The sequence below is a fragment of the Moschus berezovskii genome, chromosome 4, assembly GCF_049115385.1.
Source record: "Moschus berezovskii isolate FMDL1 chromosome 4, NW_MosBer_1.0, whole genome shotgun sequence".
NCBI classification, from domain to species: Eukaryota; Metazoa; Chordata; class Mammalia; order Artiodactyla; family Moschidae; genus Moschus; species Moschus berezovskii.
Window position 1 is genome coordinate 14,911,949 of NC_142463.1, and position 17,179 is coordinate 14,929,127.

The window sequence follows — 17,179 nt, forward strand, 5'->3', positions numbered from 1 at the left end:
CTGCCAGCTCCTGCCCCAAGACCAGCACACACTGAGTGCCAAAACTCACAGAGAACCTCCTGTGGGCTGGGCTCTGGCAAGACTCTACAGGATAAATGAGGCAAGTTGGGTCCTTGCCCAGCTATACAAAAGCTGGGAAGAGATCTGCCCACAGCTAGATGGCAGGTCACCATCCTGACTCCACCTGCAGGTTTTTCCCACAGGTGTTCCTAAAATAGGCCAGGCCACACTCACAGTTCAGGATGTGCCCAGAGGAAAGTACCCCACCCTCCCTCCTCCCCCTTCTAGAACCCCTGACCATCCGACTCAGGTCGTGGGGGCCCACCCCTAACCTACGAGAAATTAAGCTTAGCACTCACATCTTGGCTTGTACCCAAGTTGAGGGTTTTTATTTACAGAAAGGCCTGGGGGGATCTAGGGTTTGGTGGGATAGGGTGATGCCAGGAAGGGAAGGTAGATGGGTGTTTAAATATTCAGATGGGAGGAAGGCAGGTAGGAAGTAGAGGATTGGCTTAAGGATGGCCCCCTCTGGGCAGTCACCCAGTAAGGCTGGGGGTGAAAACGGGATCAGGAACTAGCAAAGGCCTCAGTCCACTTGCCCCAAGAACAAGATGGCCAGTGGAGGAGGATGCAGATTAAGGTCACGTTTGTTTGATGACATTGAGCGGTACTCCAGGAACGAAGGCCACCCCATCCTCTCTGGACTGTGGACTCTCCAGTGCCACGTGCCCTGTTGGCCTCACCTTTTCATCTGATGCCCTCCCTTCCCTTCCCCCATGTTTTAGAATTTCCTTTTCCTCAGGACTCCTGGATCTCAGACGGAAAGGTCCTGGAAAAGCTAGTTTCCTGGAGGCATGGGGTACATGTCCACCCAGAGGGGCCCGAGTCCTTTCCCCCCCAGGATGCCTACTGGGCTCCATCTTGGCCTGATGCTCATGGCCCCTTGATGGATCCAGGCTCCGTGAGGCGTGCAGAGGCATAGGCTGAGGCTCCAAGGCAGGCCGCAGGTTCACAGAAGCCTGGCAGCCCCATGGGGCCTGGCAGGCCAGGTCGACCTGCCTCTCCTGGGGCCCCTGGAGTCCCCCGATCTCCATCTTTGCCGTTGATTGCCTGACCAGGCTGGCCAGGCAGTCCTATGGAAGGGAAAAGGTCAAGACATCAAGGCCTCCTCTTTTCTCAGCCTTCAAATTCCTCAGTCTCTCAGGGAAACCAAAGTCAAGGACACCATAGAAAGAAGGGACTCTGCCCCGGACACAGGTTCTAAGAGAGTCATGTCTCATGGTCCATTACTCCCAGTGAGTCTGGGGAATAAATGCCCCTTCCCTTCCCTCCGTGAAACAGATTTCTGTGTAAACCAGGAAGTCCTCGGAATCCCAGCTGTCCAGTTCCCAGCCAGACCTGACCCAGAGGCTCCTGGCTGCTCCAAAGGGATGCAAAAATTGGATGCGTGGGACTGAGTTGGCCTTATGTTGTGAGAGCATGAGGGAGGCCTCCATGGAAGAGATCCAGTTGTCTCAGGTCATTAATCCCAGAACTGAGGGACAGGACTGTTACAGGGAAGAGCCAAGGTCTTACCTGGGATCCCCGGGGGCCCAGGCATCCCAGGGTGCCCACGGCCAACTTCTCCCTGATCACCCTTCTCTCCACGTTTTCCTACAGAGAAAGAACCAAGCCTTAGTTTTTCAGAATAGGAAAATTTTTTCTTCTTCTTGGCTTGCTATTTAATTTCTATTTCACACGCAACAATTATTTTTATTTTGTGCTAGTTTATAATAGGAGACAGTTGGAAATGACTGCAGAACTGATTAAGTAAAGACAGGTCCATTCCTGTGAAGTTCATTACAGGAAAGTGTCTGGTAATGTCAGTAGTCGGCATTTACTATATACCAATTCCATGTAAATTACCTCTAAATGTAATCCTCCTGGCAATTATGAGATTGTTACTATAAATATCTCCATTTCACAGATGATAAATCTAAGACCCAGGAATATTAATGGGTAACTTGTCCAAGAGCCACAATAAGAAAGTGACAGAGTCTGGACTCACACCTGCTCTGACTTGAGCTTGCCTTCTTTACTGTTTTGTTCATCTGCCTCCCCACTTCTAGAAACATGAAGGGATGTTTATGGAGTACCACCAAGTCAATTTGAAACAGAAACAACATCCCCCCCGACTGCAAAAAAAAAAAAAAAAAAAAACCCAGGCTATACATTAGTACATTTGTTTCTATCAATTTGCTACTGAAAAAGCAAGCCCAGGAGTTACATGGGAGAGCCATGGGTGAGAACGTCTATACCTCTTCCTAGGAAGGGGAATGATGAAAGACAGAAAACAGGAGGCTGAGCCATCAACCAGCATAACCGAGACCCAGGCGGCTGGTCTTGGCCAAATCCTCATCTCCTGGCCACCACAGAACAGCACTCACCCTTGGGCCCAGTGTTGCCAATCTGACCCACGGCTCCCACGATGCCAGGAACGCCCCGAGGGCCAGGGTGCCCATGGGGTCCCTGTTTGCCTGGGTACCCAGGAGGCCCAGGGGGTCCTGGGGGACCCATCATCCCAGTCGCACCCAGGGCCTCTCGCTTGGCACTCACAGCCATTTCTGCCAGTTGCTCTGGAAAGAGGGAGGAGACAGAGAAGTCCGTAAGATGGGCGTGGCTCAGTGAAACTGGGGAGGCAGAGCATCCTGGCCTCTGGCCACCAGGTGTGCAGACACAACAGCTGGGGGTCAACCTCCCCCTTCCTCAGGCTGTTCTGCAGACCTCAAAAGTCCTGAGTGGGTGAGGACACAGGTAAGGTCCCCAACCCCTTGGAGGCAGAGCTGGAATGGCCACCCATGGCTCGCGACTCTCCTACAAGGCCACATGGAGAGTCTTCTGAAGGCTGGCGATGCCCTGGTGGTGAGGAGGAGTTGGCGCCCCCTCACCTTGCAGCATCTTCAGCACCACGTCCTCGATGTGCTGATCACTGGCATCTCGGCCCTGAAAGCAGAGGAGGTCATTCAGGAAGAAGCCCCTGGCTGCCAGGTCTGAGTGCTCTGGTGCTGTGATCCCCCTCCTGTTCCCATTTTCTCAGCCGAGGTATTTTCAGCTTCTGACTGAAATCCCTCCAGCACCCACACCCATCCTCTCTGACCTCGGGGCTTGGTACCAGCCTCGGGAAGGAGTTCCCAGCCTTTGCGGGGGATAAGCAGCAACCAACCCAAAGAGGCGCGTTCCCTAAGAGACTCCTCCTCCCCTGGAGGCCAACTCACCGCCACGCCCTGCCTCCCGGGCTGGCCCGGCAAGCCTCGGTCTCCAACCAGTCCTCGAGGGCCCGGAGGCCCCGGGTAGCCCTGCACCCCCGGGGCGCCCGCATCTCCGCTGGGGCCGGGGTAGCCGGGTTCTCCGCGGACTCCTTGCTGCGGGGCGGGTTGGGTCCCGAGCGGGAATCAGGGTTCGCACGCGCAGGAGTGGGGGTTGGGGGGCTATGCAGGAGTAGGGGGAGGGTGGGCTGGGGGCAGGGGAGCGGGGGGAGTCGCGGTCCTAGTCCCCAGTGGCGCTGAGGCAACGGGGCGGGGGGGGGCGGGAGGGGCGGCAGCAGGAGCCGGGGAAGGTGGCGTCCCTGCTGCAGGACTCACCTGTCCCTTGGGTCCTGGCTCGCCCGACTCGCCCTGTAGGCACAAGGGGGTGCTGTCCCGAGGCGGTGGGCTGCCCGGGCCCGCCCGCTGCTCCCCTCCTCCACCCCGCGCAGCCCGCTCACCTTCTCGCCTTTCTCTCCTGGGAGGCCAGCCACACCCGGGTCGCCCTGCAGATTGAGACAGGGTCAGATCGCGGTGGCCCCGCATGGCGTGGGAGCAGGGGCTGCACTGGCCTGTGACACCCCCGCTTCCCCATCCCGATGCGATGCGAGAGATGCCCTGATTGGTGGGGGTGAGGGGTGGGGGGTGGGAAGGGGGGTTGCTGGCACTCACCACTCCACCGCGGGGCCCAGTCTTCCCTGGGGAACCCTGTTGAAATTGGGAAGTCCAGAGCCTGGTGAGCTCCCATCCAGGGCAGGCTGGGCCCACAGGTCCCCCCAACCCTGGCTGCCAGCCACAGTCCCCTCTGAAGCTCCACTTCCCTCCCCAGGGCCCCTGGAGACCCGCAGGGGGTCATTTTTCCAGGTGGATTTGAGGCACTGGAGAGCTACTGACCCCTCCTTCAGAATCTGGTATTTTTCAGTCCCAGTTAGTACCTTGTCTCCCTTGATGCCTGGCAAGCCTTGGGGCCCTGGAATTCCAGGGGGACCCTGTTCCCCTTTAGGGCCCTGACGAGAAATGAAACCAGAGAAAGAAGTCAGACGAGGTGCCCAGACATACTCCCAGAGCCCATCTCAGCTGCCCTGTACTGACCTGCCGGCCTTGAGGGCCTGGCTGCCCCACTGGCCCCCTCTCACCGTGGTCACCCTAAAATGGAAAGTTAAGATCACACCCCAGTCATCAGCGGGGACAGCCTCTCCCTGCCAGATCCCAGACCCTGCATAGTCAGAGTGCCCTCTATTCCTGCTATCACCGCTGTGGAGGTCCTTGGCTCTGCTTCACAGACCAACAAACTGAGTTCCTGCCTGGGGAGGCCTCACGATGGAGCCTTGAGAGGACCCAGATCTTGGGTCCAGCAGTGCCAGCTGCTGCAGAGGCCCCCAGGGAGGGACCACTGTGCCAGGCACTTACCTTCTGCCCCATGATGCCCTGAGGACCGATTTCTCCTCGAGGCCCTGGCTCTCCCTGGGAGACAGAGAAATCCGGAGGTGAGCAGTAGCCTGGAGGATTCCCTCCTTTCCACACCTGACCAACCCCTACCCACCCCTGGGGCTCAGCTAATTTGCTTCATCAGGGAAGACTTCCTTCACTTTCTTTCTTTGGGTCCCTGACCTTTTCCTTCATAAGACCCAATACATTTGGAGTCTTTATTTAATTCAATGTCTCTCTCACGAATCTCTTACTGCTGCTGCTGCTAAGTCACTTCAGTTGTGTCCGACTCTGTGCAACCCCATAGACAGAAGCCCACCAGGCTCCCCCGTCCCTGGGATTCTCCAGGCAAGAACACTGGAGTGGGCTGCCATTTCCTTCTCCAATGTGTGAAAGTGAAAAGTGGAAGTGAACTTGCTCAGTCGTGTCCGACCCTTAGCGACCCCACGGACTGCAGCCTACCAGGCTCCTCCATCCATGGGATTTTCTAGGCAAGAGTACTGGAGTGGCTTGCCAGTGCCTTCTCCGGACACGAATCTCTTAGCTCTATGTAAATAGGAGACTGTCTGTCTCAGTGTCTAGGGGGCTGCAGATATATCGTGAAAGTTTGTGCAATGAGTAAATGACTCTGCCTGCTGGATTGTCAGCCCCAGTCATTCGGAGAGGTCATACCCCAGGACAGAAGCAGCCCCATCTTCTCTGCACTGGGGAAATGGGGGCAGAGAGAGACGAGAGCTTTCCTTGGTCAGCCGCAGAGCCCTGAGTGGCCCCGAGGGCACTCTGAGGCTAGAGCTGCACCCCACAGTCTCACTCTGGCTGTGTATGCTGAAAGCAGAGTCCTTGGGCCTGGAGGGAGGGATGGGGAGGAAGCAAAGCAAGAAGAGCCCTTGAGTCAGAGGAGGGGGCACTTACCTCCTTCCCAGGGGGACCAGAGACTCCAGGGAAACCCTGCCGGCCCGGCTCACCCTGCAGGAAAAGAGTTCTAAGGTCAGTCTGTGTAGCCCAGTCAGGCCCTTGGCCTTGGAGAAGCCGGGTGAACCCTAAACAGACTCTGGAACCAAATGAATTGAGAAGCGGAGCGGGTTCTTAGTCAGGTCCTCTGGACTCCACTGATTTGCAGCCATGCCATCCTGTTCTCTGGCCAGGATGAGAGGTGGGAGGGAGGCGACAGGAGGGAGGTGGTTAGGCCCAATGAACCTGTGTTCAGGCCCAGTCTCTAAGCCTGAGAAGGCCTGGACCTTGCAGTTTTTAAGCCATGCCCTTGGGCCCTGCCCTCAGGCTCCCTTGCTCAGATGAAGCCAACTCTCTGCCCCAGGCTGGGGTCACCTTACCTTGTCTCCAGGGCCTCCCTTTGTCCCAGGCATGCCAGGCACACCCTGTGAAAGGAAGCTGATGTCAGTTTCTCCCCTGGCAGCGGGGAACCTTAAGCCTCTGCTGCTTTGCCTCCCAGATTCCTCCCTTGCCTTCTGGGAACTGAAGAACAGAAGGCCCGGCCATGAACTTGACTGTGCCCAGCCCTGAATCCCCGGTGAGACAGGAGATAGGGACACAAGGACCTGCTTTCCAAGGCCTGTGGTCCACGGGGAGAAGAGGAGCACACACGAGTGCACACAGGAACACTCTGCACGTGGATATGTTAGCAGACCTCAACTTAAGTATCCCTGGCAGGGAAGGATGGGGGTTCCCAGAAGGTGGGGGACGGAGGTGGGCCTGAATTGTGAGAAGACTCAGAGATGGGAAGGGCATTCCAATAAGAGGAACCAATAAAGGCCTGAAGGAAGTAGAAAAGATAAGGCTCTGTTGAGAAGGGAGAGGTGAAGAAGGGCAGTGGCTGACGGGTCAGATTATGGTGGTCCTTGGATGCTAAGATAAGCCGTGGGGACGAGGAGTGTAGCTATCCTGGTCATAACTGTTCCCCTGCCACTTCCTGTACCTCAGTGACTCTGCTGAATGACTGGACAGATGACGTTTTCCTGGAGGCAGTGGTTGCAGGGTGGGGGTTTGGGAAACAAGGAAGGTGGAGCACCATGGAAGGTATTTAGCTGGGAAATGGTCTGATTCCACTTAGGGAGGGCTGGTATAATCTAAGAGAAGGCTGGGGCAGCTGTCCAAATAAATGATAAGCCTAAGCCAGGCCGGAGTTGGTGAGAAGGCCTGAGCTGAGCAGGGAACAAGGTCCAGAGCATGAGTCCTGGGTATGTGACTTCCACCTCATCAGCCACTCACGCCACGTTGGGGAAGTAGGCCACGGAGTGCCTGGCCTCTCGGTGGAGGAGAAGCGACTTGCCCTGTGGCGGCCCCCACAGCTCCACCCTGTACTCACCGCTAGGCCCTGGTGGCCTGGGTTTCCCGGCCGGCCCGCCTGTCCTGCACTGCCCTGCGAGAGACAGAACCAGAGGCATAAATGAGAGCTCCAGCCGGGGCGTCTATGGCCCCCACCCGAGTGCAGGCAGGGAAACTGAGGCCCCGAAGCAAGAAGGAATGTGTTGGTGACACACCTGAGGATCCCAGGCTCCAAGGCCTCCAGGCTCGGTGCAGTGGGACTCAGAGCCTCATTTGGGAGGACCCCTGACCCTTACCCCATCCCAGGGGCCATCCCCACTCCTACCTTCACTCCAGGTGTGCCTGGGGTCCCGTCCTTGCCATCGATGCCCGGGGGTCCCTGCTCAGCAGGAAAGTTGAAGGGAGATTCACAATGGGGAGATGCCTGGGGTCAGGGCCCCCATCCATGTCCCTCTGTGGGGGGCAGTGTACAGGTGGGAAGTGGGCCTGGTCAGCTTGGGAAAGCCCCAGCAGCTAACTGGGGGAGGAGAATGGAAGTGGGAAGGGATTTCAGGGGATGGATGACAGTCCTTCCCTTGTGTGGGTGATGAGTGTCTCAGGACCCCTCCTACATCACCACTCTATTTACAGGTGAAAAAAACAGGCACAGGAAGAGGGCATTTCCTGAGGTGACAGAGCCAGCCCACTGGCAACAGAGTTCAGTCTAGAACCCCAGAAGCCTCCTCGGGGGGCTTGGAGACCCGCCTGGACCCTGCCCTCTGTCCACTTACGGTTGCTCCCTTTGGGCCTGTTAATCCCTGGGGTCCTCGAACTCCTTGGCTCCCCTGCAAAGTAGACAGAGAGCAGACCACCTTTAGGAGGCTGAATCCCAGTCTGGCTATTCAGAGAACTGCTGAGAACAGTGACCTCCGAGTCCCAGGGTCCCTGTGGCACAGGCCATTCTGGGCAGGGGCTGGTGGAGAGGGTTCTATTTGTGTGACTTTGCCCTGGACCCAGTGGGAGGGAGTAGAGTTGGGCACCAAGCAGGCTGGGCGGGAGCAGCGGCAGGACAGGGGAGGAGCCACTGTGACCCACCAAGGCCCTGAGTGACCCTGATGTGAAGAAACCCAGCAACCAAAGACAATGTGTGCACTTGGTTTGGGTCTTGATCTGAACAAGAACCCTGAAAAGACATTGTTGAAATCATTAGGAAAAATTGAGCACAAGCTGATGATTAGATCATGTTCAGGAATAATTGGATAATTTTGCTTGTGTGATAGTGATATTGTGGTTATGTGAGGAACCTTATTTTTAAGAGATATATTGAGAAATGAAATGGGTAACAACATAATGTTAAGAATTTGCTTGAAAATATCAGAGCAAAGGAAAGAAAAAAGGGAATGGATAAAGTGAGTGTGACAAAAGATTAATTTGGGGAGAGAGAGACATAAGGGCTGACGATATTATTCTCCCTACCTTTGCATATGTTTAAAGACTTGCACAATAATCATAAAAAAAACTAACAATAACAACAAAACCCCTAACTATACTTTCTGCTTAATTTTTCTGTAAACTCAAAATTGCTCAGAAGAAATACTCTTATTAATTTTAAAAAGGAGAGCGTTAAGAGAACTGGGATCTGGGCCAAATCCCATTAGCCTCATGACTGATTTGCTGGAATTTCATTGTCCGGCCTGCTGACCGTGGGACTGGATCCTACAGCTTCTCCCTAAGCCTGAATCTGACCAGCAGCAGATGGGGCTTGGAGGAGGGAGCTGCTGGGGCTAGCTGGTCTACGGGCACAGATGTTCCCCCCTCACACCAGCCACCCACATGCACAGACACACAGTAAAACACATGAGCACGGGCATCTACACGTGCACACACACAGCAGACACATGTGTGCGCCTCAGTATACACACGAGCCTTGGGTGGAGCTGAGTCCACCCGGCTCTCCCCCCAGGGCCCTGACGGCAGCAGGGGTGACTGCGGACTCACCACATCACCCTTCTCTCCAGCTCGGCCCGGTGGTCCCCGTGGACCTTCCTCTCCCTGGCAGGAAGGACAGACAGAAATCCAAGTTACATGGGCTCGGGAAGTCACACCCTTTGCAGCCCCAGAAGCTGCGTCCAGGGGAGGAAAGTGGGGGCAGGGAGTAGGAGCAGACTCACAGGTGACCCGGCGGCGCCGATGGAGCCCACCATGCCTTTGTACCCCTGAGGGCCCTGGGGAGAGGAGAGATTGTGGGTCAGTCCTGGCTGGACCCCAGAAGCCAGAGGGCTGGTCCCAGCAGCTCTTTCATGCAGGACACCCCCCAGACCCACTCACCGTCTCTCCTTTGGGTCCCGCCATGCCTGGGTAGCCCCTGACGCCCTGGGGACCCTGTCAAGACAGAAGAATGACAGTGATGGCAACTAGAAGGCCCACGTCGTGACACCTTCCCAGAACCCCAGCCCCGTCTTCTCGATGTCTCCCTGAGGCAGGCACACAGTCCCTGTCACAGATGGTCAGTGAGACTCAGAGATGCCAGGGACTCGCCAGGGTCGCTCAAAGGAACAGTGGCAGAACCAGGGCCTCAGCTGAGCCTTTTGGCTGACAGCAGCCTTGGTTCCAGTCCCCCAGTGTCTCACAGCCAGCCTCATCCAGAGCCTCACCAGCTGGACACAGGCATCTCTTCCACCAGTTAGAGGCCAGAGCAAGGGAATGACTCCACTAAGGTCTCCTGGGGGGATGAGGTGGGGTGGAGAAAGTGTTCCTTACCGGTGGTCCAGGGATGCCTTGCTCTCCAGAGGCACCCACATCTCCCTTGGGACCCTAAGGGCCAGGAAAGAGAGATCAGATAGGCAGGCAGATGGAGAGACAAATGTTCAGACAACCAAAGACAACATCCTCTTCTCAGCAAGAGCAGACAGGAAGGCGTCCTGGAAAGCATAGGGTCCCAGGGAAGACAGATAGGGAAATGGGGGCACGGCAAGGGAAGGGGCTTGCCCAGGGACACACTGACTTAGAGCCTAGGCTTCCTGCCTCCCAGCTCAAGGATTCGTCCCAGGAGCCCCACAGGTGGAGGGAAGGGAGAAGGATGCGGGGAGACTCCAGTAGGGCCCTCTCCACACACACTCTCCCACGGCCCTCCTCCCTCGCACTCACTGGCTTCCCCTGGCGGCCGGAATCTCCCAGGAGCCCGCGTCTGCCTGGATGCCCCTGCGGGGAAGGAGAGAGCTTAGAATACATCCCGTGCCCTCCTCCCCTGCTCCACCCACCAAGACTTGGGCCAGAAGCTCACCTTCACGCCCTGCAGCCCTGGGGGCCCTTTCACGCCTGCTGGACAGTTGGTTGGACACTGGAAGAGAAATTCCGCAGGGTTCTGTGTCACTGGCCTGCCCCAGGCCAACAGGGCAGTGCTTCCCAAGACCTCTCCTCCACCCGCACTTGGCTGCACCTCTCAGCTGCATCCTCTCCCCATCTCCCAGGGACCCTACCTTCCGATGGAACCTGTCTCCTTGCCCGCCCCTCTCAAAATGACCCGCCCCTTCCCCGGACTAGCCCCGCCTCAGGCCCCTCCTCTCACCAGGAAATCCGCGCTGCCTTCCAGGCCCTGAATAGTTCCAGGGCGGCCCTGAGAAAAGATGTATGGAGATGGAACCTGACTCGAACCCTCCTCTCCCCAGGCTTGTGCCGAAGACCCTTGTCCTTCCCCAGCCACACCCTGCCACGTGGGAGGTCTGAGGACACTTACCGGTTTCCCAGGGGGGCCTGGAGGCCCTGATGGTCCCTCTGGTCCAGGATCCCCCTGGAAGCAAGAAAGGCTCAAATCATACCCTTGTCCAGCCTTGGCTGGGTCACCCCTGCCCCCTGCTCCAGTTCCTGCTACTACCCTGTCCATCCTGCCCTCCAGGTCCCCTCCTGAGATCTGGGGAGATCAAAGCCTGAATCTGCAGAGGACGCCCCACTGTGTGTTCAGCAGGAAGGATTTTTGCACCAGACCTGGAGGAGATTCCTGGTGGCCAGAAGCAGGCCCAGGAACTCCTGAAGAGGTGCTCAGCTTGCACTTGAAGGCAGAGGGCAGGAGACAGAGCGAGCAGAGGAGTGCCTGGGGCTCACCTTGGGGCCTGTGAGTCCAATCTCGCCAGGGAGGCCAACGGGTCCAGGTGGTCCCTAGGAACAGACATCAGTCGCTAGGTTGCCTCAGAGGGTTAGCCCGGCCCCGCCGCAAACACAGAAACAGGTGCCCAGGGCCCCTTTCCCCACTTTCACTTTGCAACCAGCCCCAAAGAAGCTGACAAATTAGGACAAATTTAGGGCTTTAAGGACCAGAGAATTTCAGAGTCAGTGGATAGGCCCAGGCTTCTCTGACAAGTCTGCCCATTTCTGACACCATCACAGTATGGTGGCCCCTCCCCAGGCTGGCCAGTCCCCTGGAAGCCCTTCTCTACCCTCCCCCTCTGAGAGTCCCAGGAGCCCTGCCCCATCCCTGAGGACTTACAGGAGGTCCGGCGAAGCCAGGGCCCTGAAACAGAAGGAAAGATTAGGTTCATGGATCCTTTTACAAGTCCCCCTATCTACAAAGGGTCCCTTAAGGTCATTGCAGGTTATACTCACCGGCAGGCCAGGGGGACCTGGGAGCCCAGGTTGGCCCTGCAAAAGCAATGGCAGAGGCTCAGAGGCTGGGGTCTCCTGCATTTCTGCTCCTCTCTGCCACAGCGCCTCCTAAACTCTGGTACCTAGATTGCCCATGCTGAGCCCCTAGCAGGCCACTTACCTTGACTCCAGGGATCCCTGCGGGACCGGGCTCCCCCTTGGCTCCAGTCAGACCCTGGAGAAGAAAAAGAAGATACATCTGTGAGGGGGAAACCTGCTCCCTGACCAATGGGAGGATAGGGTGGGTCCAGAGGCCTCTCCTGGTTGGGCCCAGGCTGGCTTTTGCCACACTGCATGAAGGCCTATGGGCATCAACACCTCACTTTCCTTTCTTCCAGTTCCCACACTAGCCCTTGATGATTATCCTCTTTTGAAAGATGAGGAACCAAGGCCCGACGATTTGTCAGCCCAGACCTCACATCTCCAGTCTAGGAGTCTAGAAAACCTAGATAGATATGGGTCTGGATTAGCCATTTTCTTAACGTCTGCCCTTGACAACTTTTTCTGAGCCTTGGTTTCCTCATCCGCAATATGGGTTAATAATCAATGCTTGCTTCTCTGGGTGGCTATGAAAATCGAGGTATAAGGCAATATGCTTTGTAATCTTTGCAGGGTTTGGATAAGTTGGAGCGACCCTGTGGCTGCTCACAGCCCTAATGGGCACTTCTTGAGCCAGCAGGCCACTCATGGGGGGCCACTTTTTCCTCCTGTCTTTTAGTGACTGACTCAAGTGTCTCCCCAACCAGATGACTTCCCAAAGATCCTGTCAGGAGCCTGTGACCTTGGAGCCTGTGTCCAGAAGCCTGTGACCTTGAGCCCATGAACCCCTGGAACTGCATGCTCTAGGCCAAATGATGTTCTTCTCCTGAGTAGCGCCTGGGGCTGTAAGGGGGTGGGGTGGGGAAGGGAAAAGGGGAGGAAAGGAGAGGATGCAAAAGGACAGCTCTGCCCAGAGAATTAAGTGTAATACTTGGAGGCCAGAAATGTGAGACTAAATTCTGACTGCTGCTAAGCCTTCTGGATGCCCATCTGCCCTTGATTCAGTGCTCCTGGTGTGGGTGTGAGGTCAAAAGTCACATGAAGGTAAGGGGAGCTCACAGCTGTAGAGTCTCCATCCTACTCTGCACAGCAGATCAGGGAAGATGCCAGAACTGGGTTTTGGAAGTCAGGGGGTGGAGCCCTAGCCTACTCTACTTGATGCTCAGGTAAGTACTCACATCAATCCCAGGCTTCCCATCTGGCCCATCTGTCCCAGCTCTGCCAGGCTCTCCCTTAGGTCCCTTGAAAACAGAGGTGGAGCAAATATTAGCCACAGGTGGGAGAGACCTGGAAGAATCAAAGGTCAACAGGGAAAAAGCACTCACCGGAGGGCCAGCTTTCCCAGGGGGCCCCTTGTCACCCTGCAAGATACAAGTTGTTGAGAAAGCTTACCATGGCTTGTGCTACCCCAGATGGGCACACACAAGCCCTGGTTGACCCGCCCACATGCTCCTCTCCTCTTCTGCCCTGGGTCCTCTCAAACCTTGTGCTTTTTAGGAAAATAGCTCCCTTTCCTTCAAGAAAACCATAAGTGGATTGAGACCAACCCCATGCACGTTGCAGAGGGTGATATCAACATGCAAGTGAGTTCTAGACATGCCAGTGTTGGGCTGGTGCCAGTCATGAGACTTGTGAATGGGTTGTCTACGAGAGCGGTGCCTCTTGGATTTGAGCAAGTGTGGGAAGAAACTTTGGGGCTTTTAGGAAAAGGAGGTAAGCGAAGGGGGCAGTGGTGGACTGGGGTCAGGGGAATGAGATGGGGCAGGGTCAAGGGCCAAGGGACAGCTTTAATCTGTCCCCAAGACAGGAAGGACCTCCTTCCGCTGTGACAGAGGATCCTCGGTGGAGAACAGACATGCCTGTGGAATCACATTCAGTCCCAGAGAGGCCTCCAGGCATTTCAGGGCCTGTGGTGGCCAGAGAGCCTGGCAGGGGCCCAGCGCCCGTGTCTGGAGGGTGGGGACACCAAGTTGAATAGAAAGCTGTGGAGATGTGTAAATATGGGGCTGACCTCCTGGGGGAGCATCCAGAATGAGGTATTTAACTCTCACCACGGCGGGGAGAGCAGGGAAAGAGCCCAGCTGCTTCTAAATCGGGAAGAAAAATGTAAAGGGAAGAGACTGGAGTCTGGCCCCCGCTGGACAGCGGTCTGGCCAAGCCTCCCAAGCTACCCTGAAGAGGCATCCAGACGGGCCCGGAGGAGTTAAGGCGTCTCCCACTCCCAAAAAGGGAGGAGGGGGCGGGGGATGAGGAACCGCTGTGAGCTGTGGCAGGTAGACCGAACAGCAGCTCCTTGTCAACCCGCAGCTATAACGGGCTCTGCCGCTCCAGGCTGGTTTGAGGTTTTTGTAGAACAAATGGGCTCCTTGTGGGGCGCGCCGGCGCTGCCTACTGCCAACAGGGGGCACTGCGTCTCCAGGCACCGACCTCACCGCCGCCACCCCCGCCTCCACTCCCAGAGCTCACAAAGTTCCCTTTGTCCGCAGCCTCTCGCCCCCCGCGCCCCTTCCTCCCCGCCCCCGGCCCCGGGTTAGAGACTCACGTCGATTCCGTCGGATCCAGGCACTCCCGGTGGCCCTGGGGGACCCGGAGGCCCCGGCTCTCCTGGCGGACCTCTCTGAAAACACAAAGCGGGAAACCCTCAGACATTGCAGGGAACTGGGCGTCCAGGGGCGCACCTTCCCCTGATGAGCCGTGGACTCCCCTCCACTGATAACGCACTGTGGACCTTTACATATATTATCTTATTGACTGGCTCAGAACTGTGAGCCGAAACTAACGAGCCCGTTTGCAGGTGAGGAAACAGGCTCCGAAAGATTTCGGGGTCCATGATCACAGGAGGTAAACTGTGGAGCTAGAATTCCGTCCTGGGTTTGCCCAGCTCCTTCCACTGTACCGCGCTGCCCCTGCGCGGTCGTGGGTGGAGAAGGAGATGCTGATGACTCAAATAACGGATAGTTAAGGAAGATGGTTCCTAGAGATGCTTAATCCTCAATGAATGGTTGCTTGGATTATTTTTAGATGGACGACAGATACTGAAGATGGATAGGTACCCCCTACCTCTCCCCCTTGTGCGGATAAAGCCCGACGGGAAAGTTGGGGAGGCGCAGAGAGATGGGGCCGTTGCGGGGCAAGGTGTCTAGGGAGGGCGAGCCTGTTCTCTCCTACTCAGATCACCGGTCTCCCAGCACCGCTCCTCCGTCCTCGGTTGGATGGCGCTCTTACGCGATCCATCCAGGCAGGGATCCGGCGTTTGCCAGGTGCCCGCGCGCCCACCCCCATCTCCAGACCGAGAAGTGCCAAGTTGTCGCCCCACGGGCGAGCTGCGAACCGCCCAAGGCCCCAGACTGCGCCCCGGCCCGGCCCCTCCGCGCCCGCGTCGCGTGAGGCCCCCTGCCCCCAGCCGGCCCTCGAAGTGAGACGCGGGCGCGCGGGCCGGGCGGAGAGCGTCAGCCGAGCGGGAGCGGCGTCTGGCTGGAGCCCGCGCCCCCTGGGAGGCGGCGGGGGCGGAGGATCCCGAGCTCCGTGAATGGGCACCATTGTCTCCCCCGCCACCTGGGCTCTCCAGGCTGCCAGGACGCGGCGCCAGCTCCTGCCCCACGCCGCCGGGCCCGGGCAGGGCCGAGCATCTCCGGACAGGGTCCCTCTGGCTCCCCGGCTCGTCCACCTCTTTTCACGGTGCCGAGATCTCCGGACCACCCCCCCCCCCACTCCATTTATGCCCCTACTGAAGGGACGTGAGCGGCTGCCCCCCAGGCAAGGGGGTGTCATAGACGGTGGGTGGCAGGCCGAATACTCCACCAGACCCCAGGATCCGGAACCCCAGACCCAGACCCCGCATTCCGGAGCCCGGCGCGGGAGTGGCCGCAGGACTTACGATCTGCGCCAGGGCGAGCCCCAGCACCTGCAGGAGAACCAGGAGGCTGCGGGGGGCGGCCGCGGGGGCCATGGCGGGCGTCGGGCTCGAGGTGGACTGATGCGGGCACCGCGCACGCACCGACGGCTGAGGCTCCTGGCGCAACGGCTCCGGCTGCTCTCGGACCCGGCGGGCCGGGCCTCCTGAATATGCGGCTGGGCGGGGCGGGGGGCCCGCGGGGTCTGTCACCTGAGAGGACCCGGGGAGGGAGGCTGGCGTTCCCGGCCCAGCTCCGCCCCGCTCTGTCCAGCCGCCAGCGCCCACCCTCCATCCTCTCGCCCGGCTTCCCGGAGGCCTCGGCCGGGTGATCCGAAGAGCAGCCGGGACCACGGCTCCGTTCCTCTATGAAGAGGAAGAGGGCCGTCCGAGTTGCCTGTCCAGCCGGATCTTCGGGACCCAGCCCGTTTCCCCGACCCGCAATCTGCCTCCCATCACTTGAGCCTTGTCCCCAGCCACTTCAGCCTGCGAGCCCGGGCCTGGGTGGCCCCCAGGGCCCAGGCCGAGGACACCGCAGGTTCTGCCGACCTTGTAGCAGGCTTTGCCCAGCTCTCCATCCACCTCGTTCCTCTCCACGTTCGATCAATCAGGCCTCGTCCCTGTTAAAACATACCGCAGAGGATGAGATGTTTGGATGGCATCATCCACTTAATGGCCGTGAGTCTGGGCAAACTCCGGGAAATAGTGAAGGACAGGGAAGCCGGGTGTGCTGTGGTCCATGGGGTCAGTCAGCAAAGAGCTGGACAAGACTGAGCGACTGAACAATAACAACAAAGGCCCTTCCTGGATCAGCCATGCTGTGAATACCCCTTCACCGTCTACCCCTGGCTTCACCGCTAATACTCGCCAAGCTGACTGCACCCCATTTCTAAACTTCCTCATCTGCCTCTCATCTCTGTGTTTCCACCCCAGCTGGGAGACCAGTGAGGCTCTTTAGTCCTCCAGTCATGAAGCTGTTGGCACCTGGGTCTGCCTTGGCCATTCTCTCCTTGAAGTCTTCACTGCCCAGGTGTCCACCATTCAACCCTCCTCCTCCTTCCGCTTACTCATCCTTCTTAAAAAAATTTCTTTGTTTGTTTGGCTGCTCTGGGTCTTAGTCGCAGTACCCCAGGTCTTTGATCTTTGCTGGAGCACGTGAAATCTTTAGTTGAATTATGTGGAATCTAGTTCCCTGACCAGGTATTGAACCAAGGTCCCCTGAATTGGGAGCACTGAGTCTTAGCCACTGGATCACCAGGCATATCCCAAGCCCTTTTTTTTCTATTGCTTTTTCTTCTCTGCAGCTCCCTTAAGCACCAGGGTCTGTAGGATTGACCATTTCTCTACTTCCAGGTGATCTCCTCCATGTTCACAGAAACAATCCACACCTTATTTACCAGAGTTTCCAAAACCTACTTGTCAAGTATAGCTTCTCTCCAGTCTCCAGCCTTCTCTTCCATTCACTTAAGCAATGTTGGTTTAGTACTTTGGTATCTGACTCTGTCACTTAGTATGACCACAGGCCCTAAAACTATATGAAGTCTTTGCTGTTGTTGTTGTTGAGTTGCTAAGTTGTATCTGACTCTTTCACAGCCCCATAGACTGTAGCTTGCCAGACTCCTCAGTTCATGGGATTCTC

The 17,179-nt window shown here is 57.3% G+C and overlaps 1 protein-coding gene across 1 annotated transcript; it reads right to left on the reverse strand.

Annotated features, from left to right (window-relative positions):
• Positions 1-756: 756 nt before the first annotated feature.
• On the reverse strand, positions 757-15,646 carry COL9A2 (collagen type IX alpha 2 chain). The gene is made up of 32 exons (XM_055402262.2): positions 15,526-15,646; positions 14,191-14,265; positions 12,974-13,009; positions 12,827-12,889; positions 11,731-11,784; positions 11,571-11,606; positions 11,455-11,478; positions 11,073-11,126; positions 10,708-10,761; positions 10,540-10,587; positions 10,255-10,311; positions 10,119-10,172; positions 9,732-9,785; positions 9,300-9,353; positions 9,143-9,196; positions 8,970-9,023; positions 7,763-7,816; positions 7,318-7,371; positions 7,033-7,086; positions 6,041-6,085; positions 5,622-5,675; positions 4,692-4,745; positions 4,374-4,427; positions 4,217-4,288; positions 3,954-3,989; positions 3,743-3,787; positions 3,621-3,653; positions 3,255-3,401; positions 2,928-2,982; positions 2,427-2,615; positions 1,576-1,653; positions 757-1,133 (listed from the first exon to the last, which is right to left on the reverse strand). Exons 1-32 carry the CDS (start codon positions 15,595-15,597, stop codon positions 934-936), a joined length of 2,067 nt encoding a protein of 688 aa, XP_055258237.2. The 5' UTR covers positions 15,598-15,646; the 3' UTR covers positions 757-933.
• Between the last annotated feature and the right edge of the window lie 1,533 nt (positions 15,647-17,179).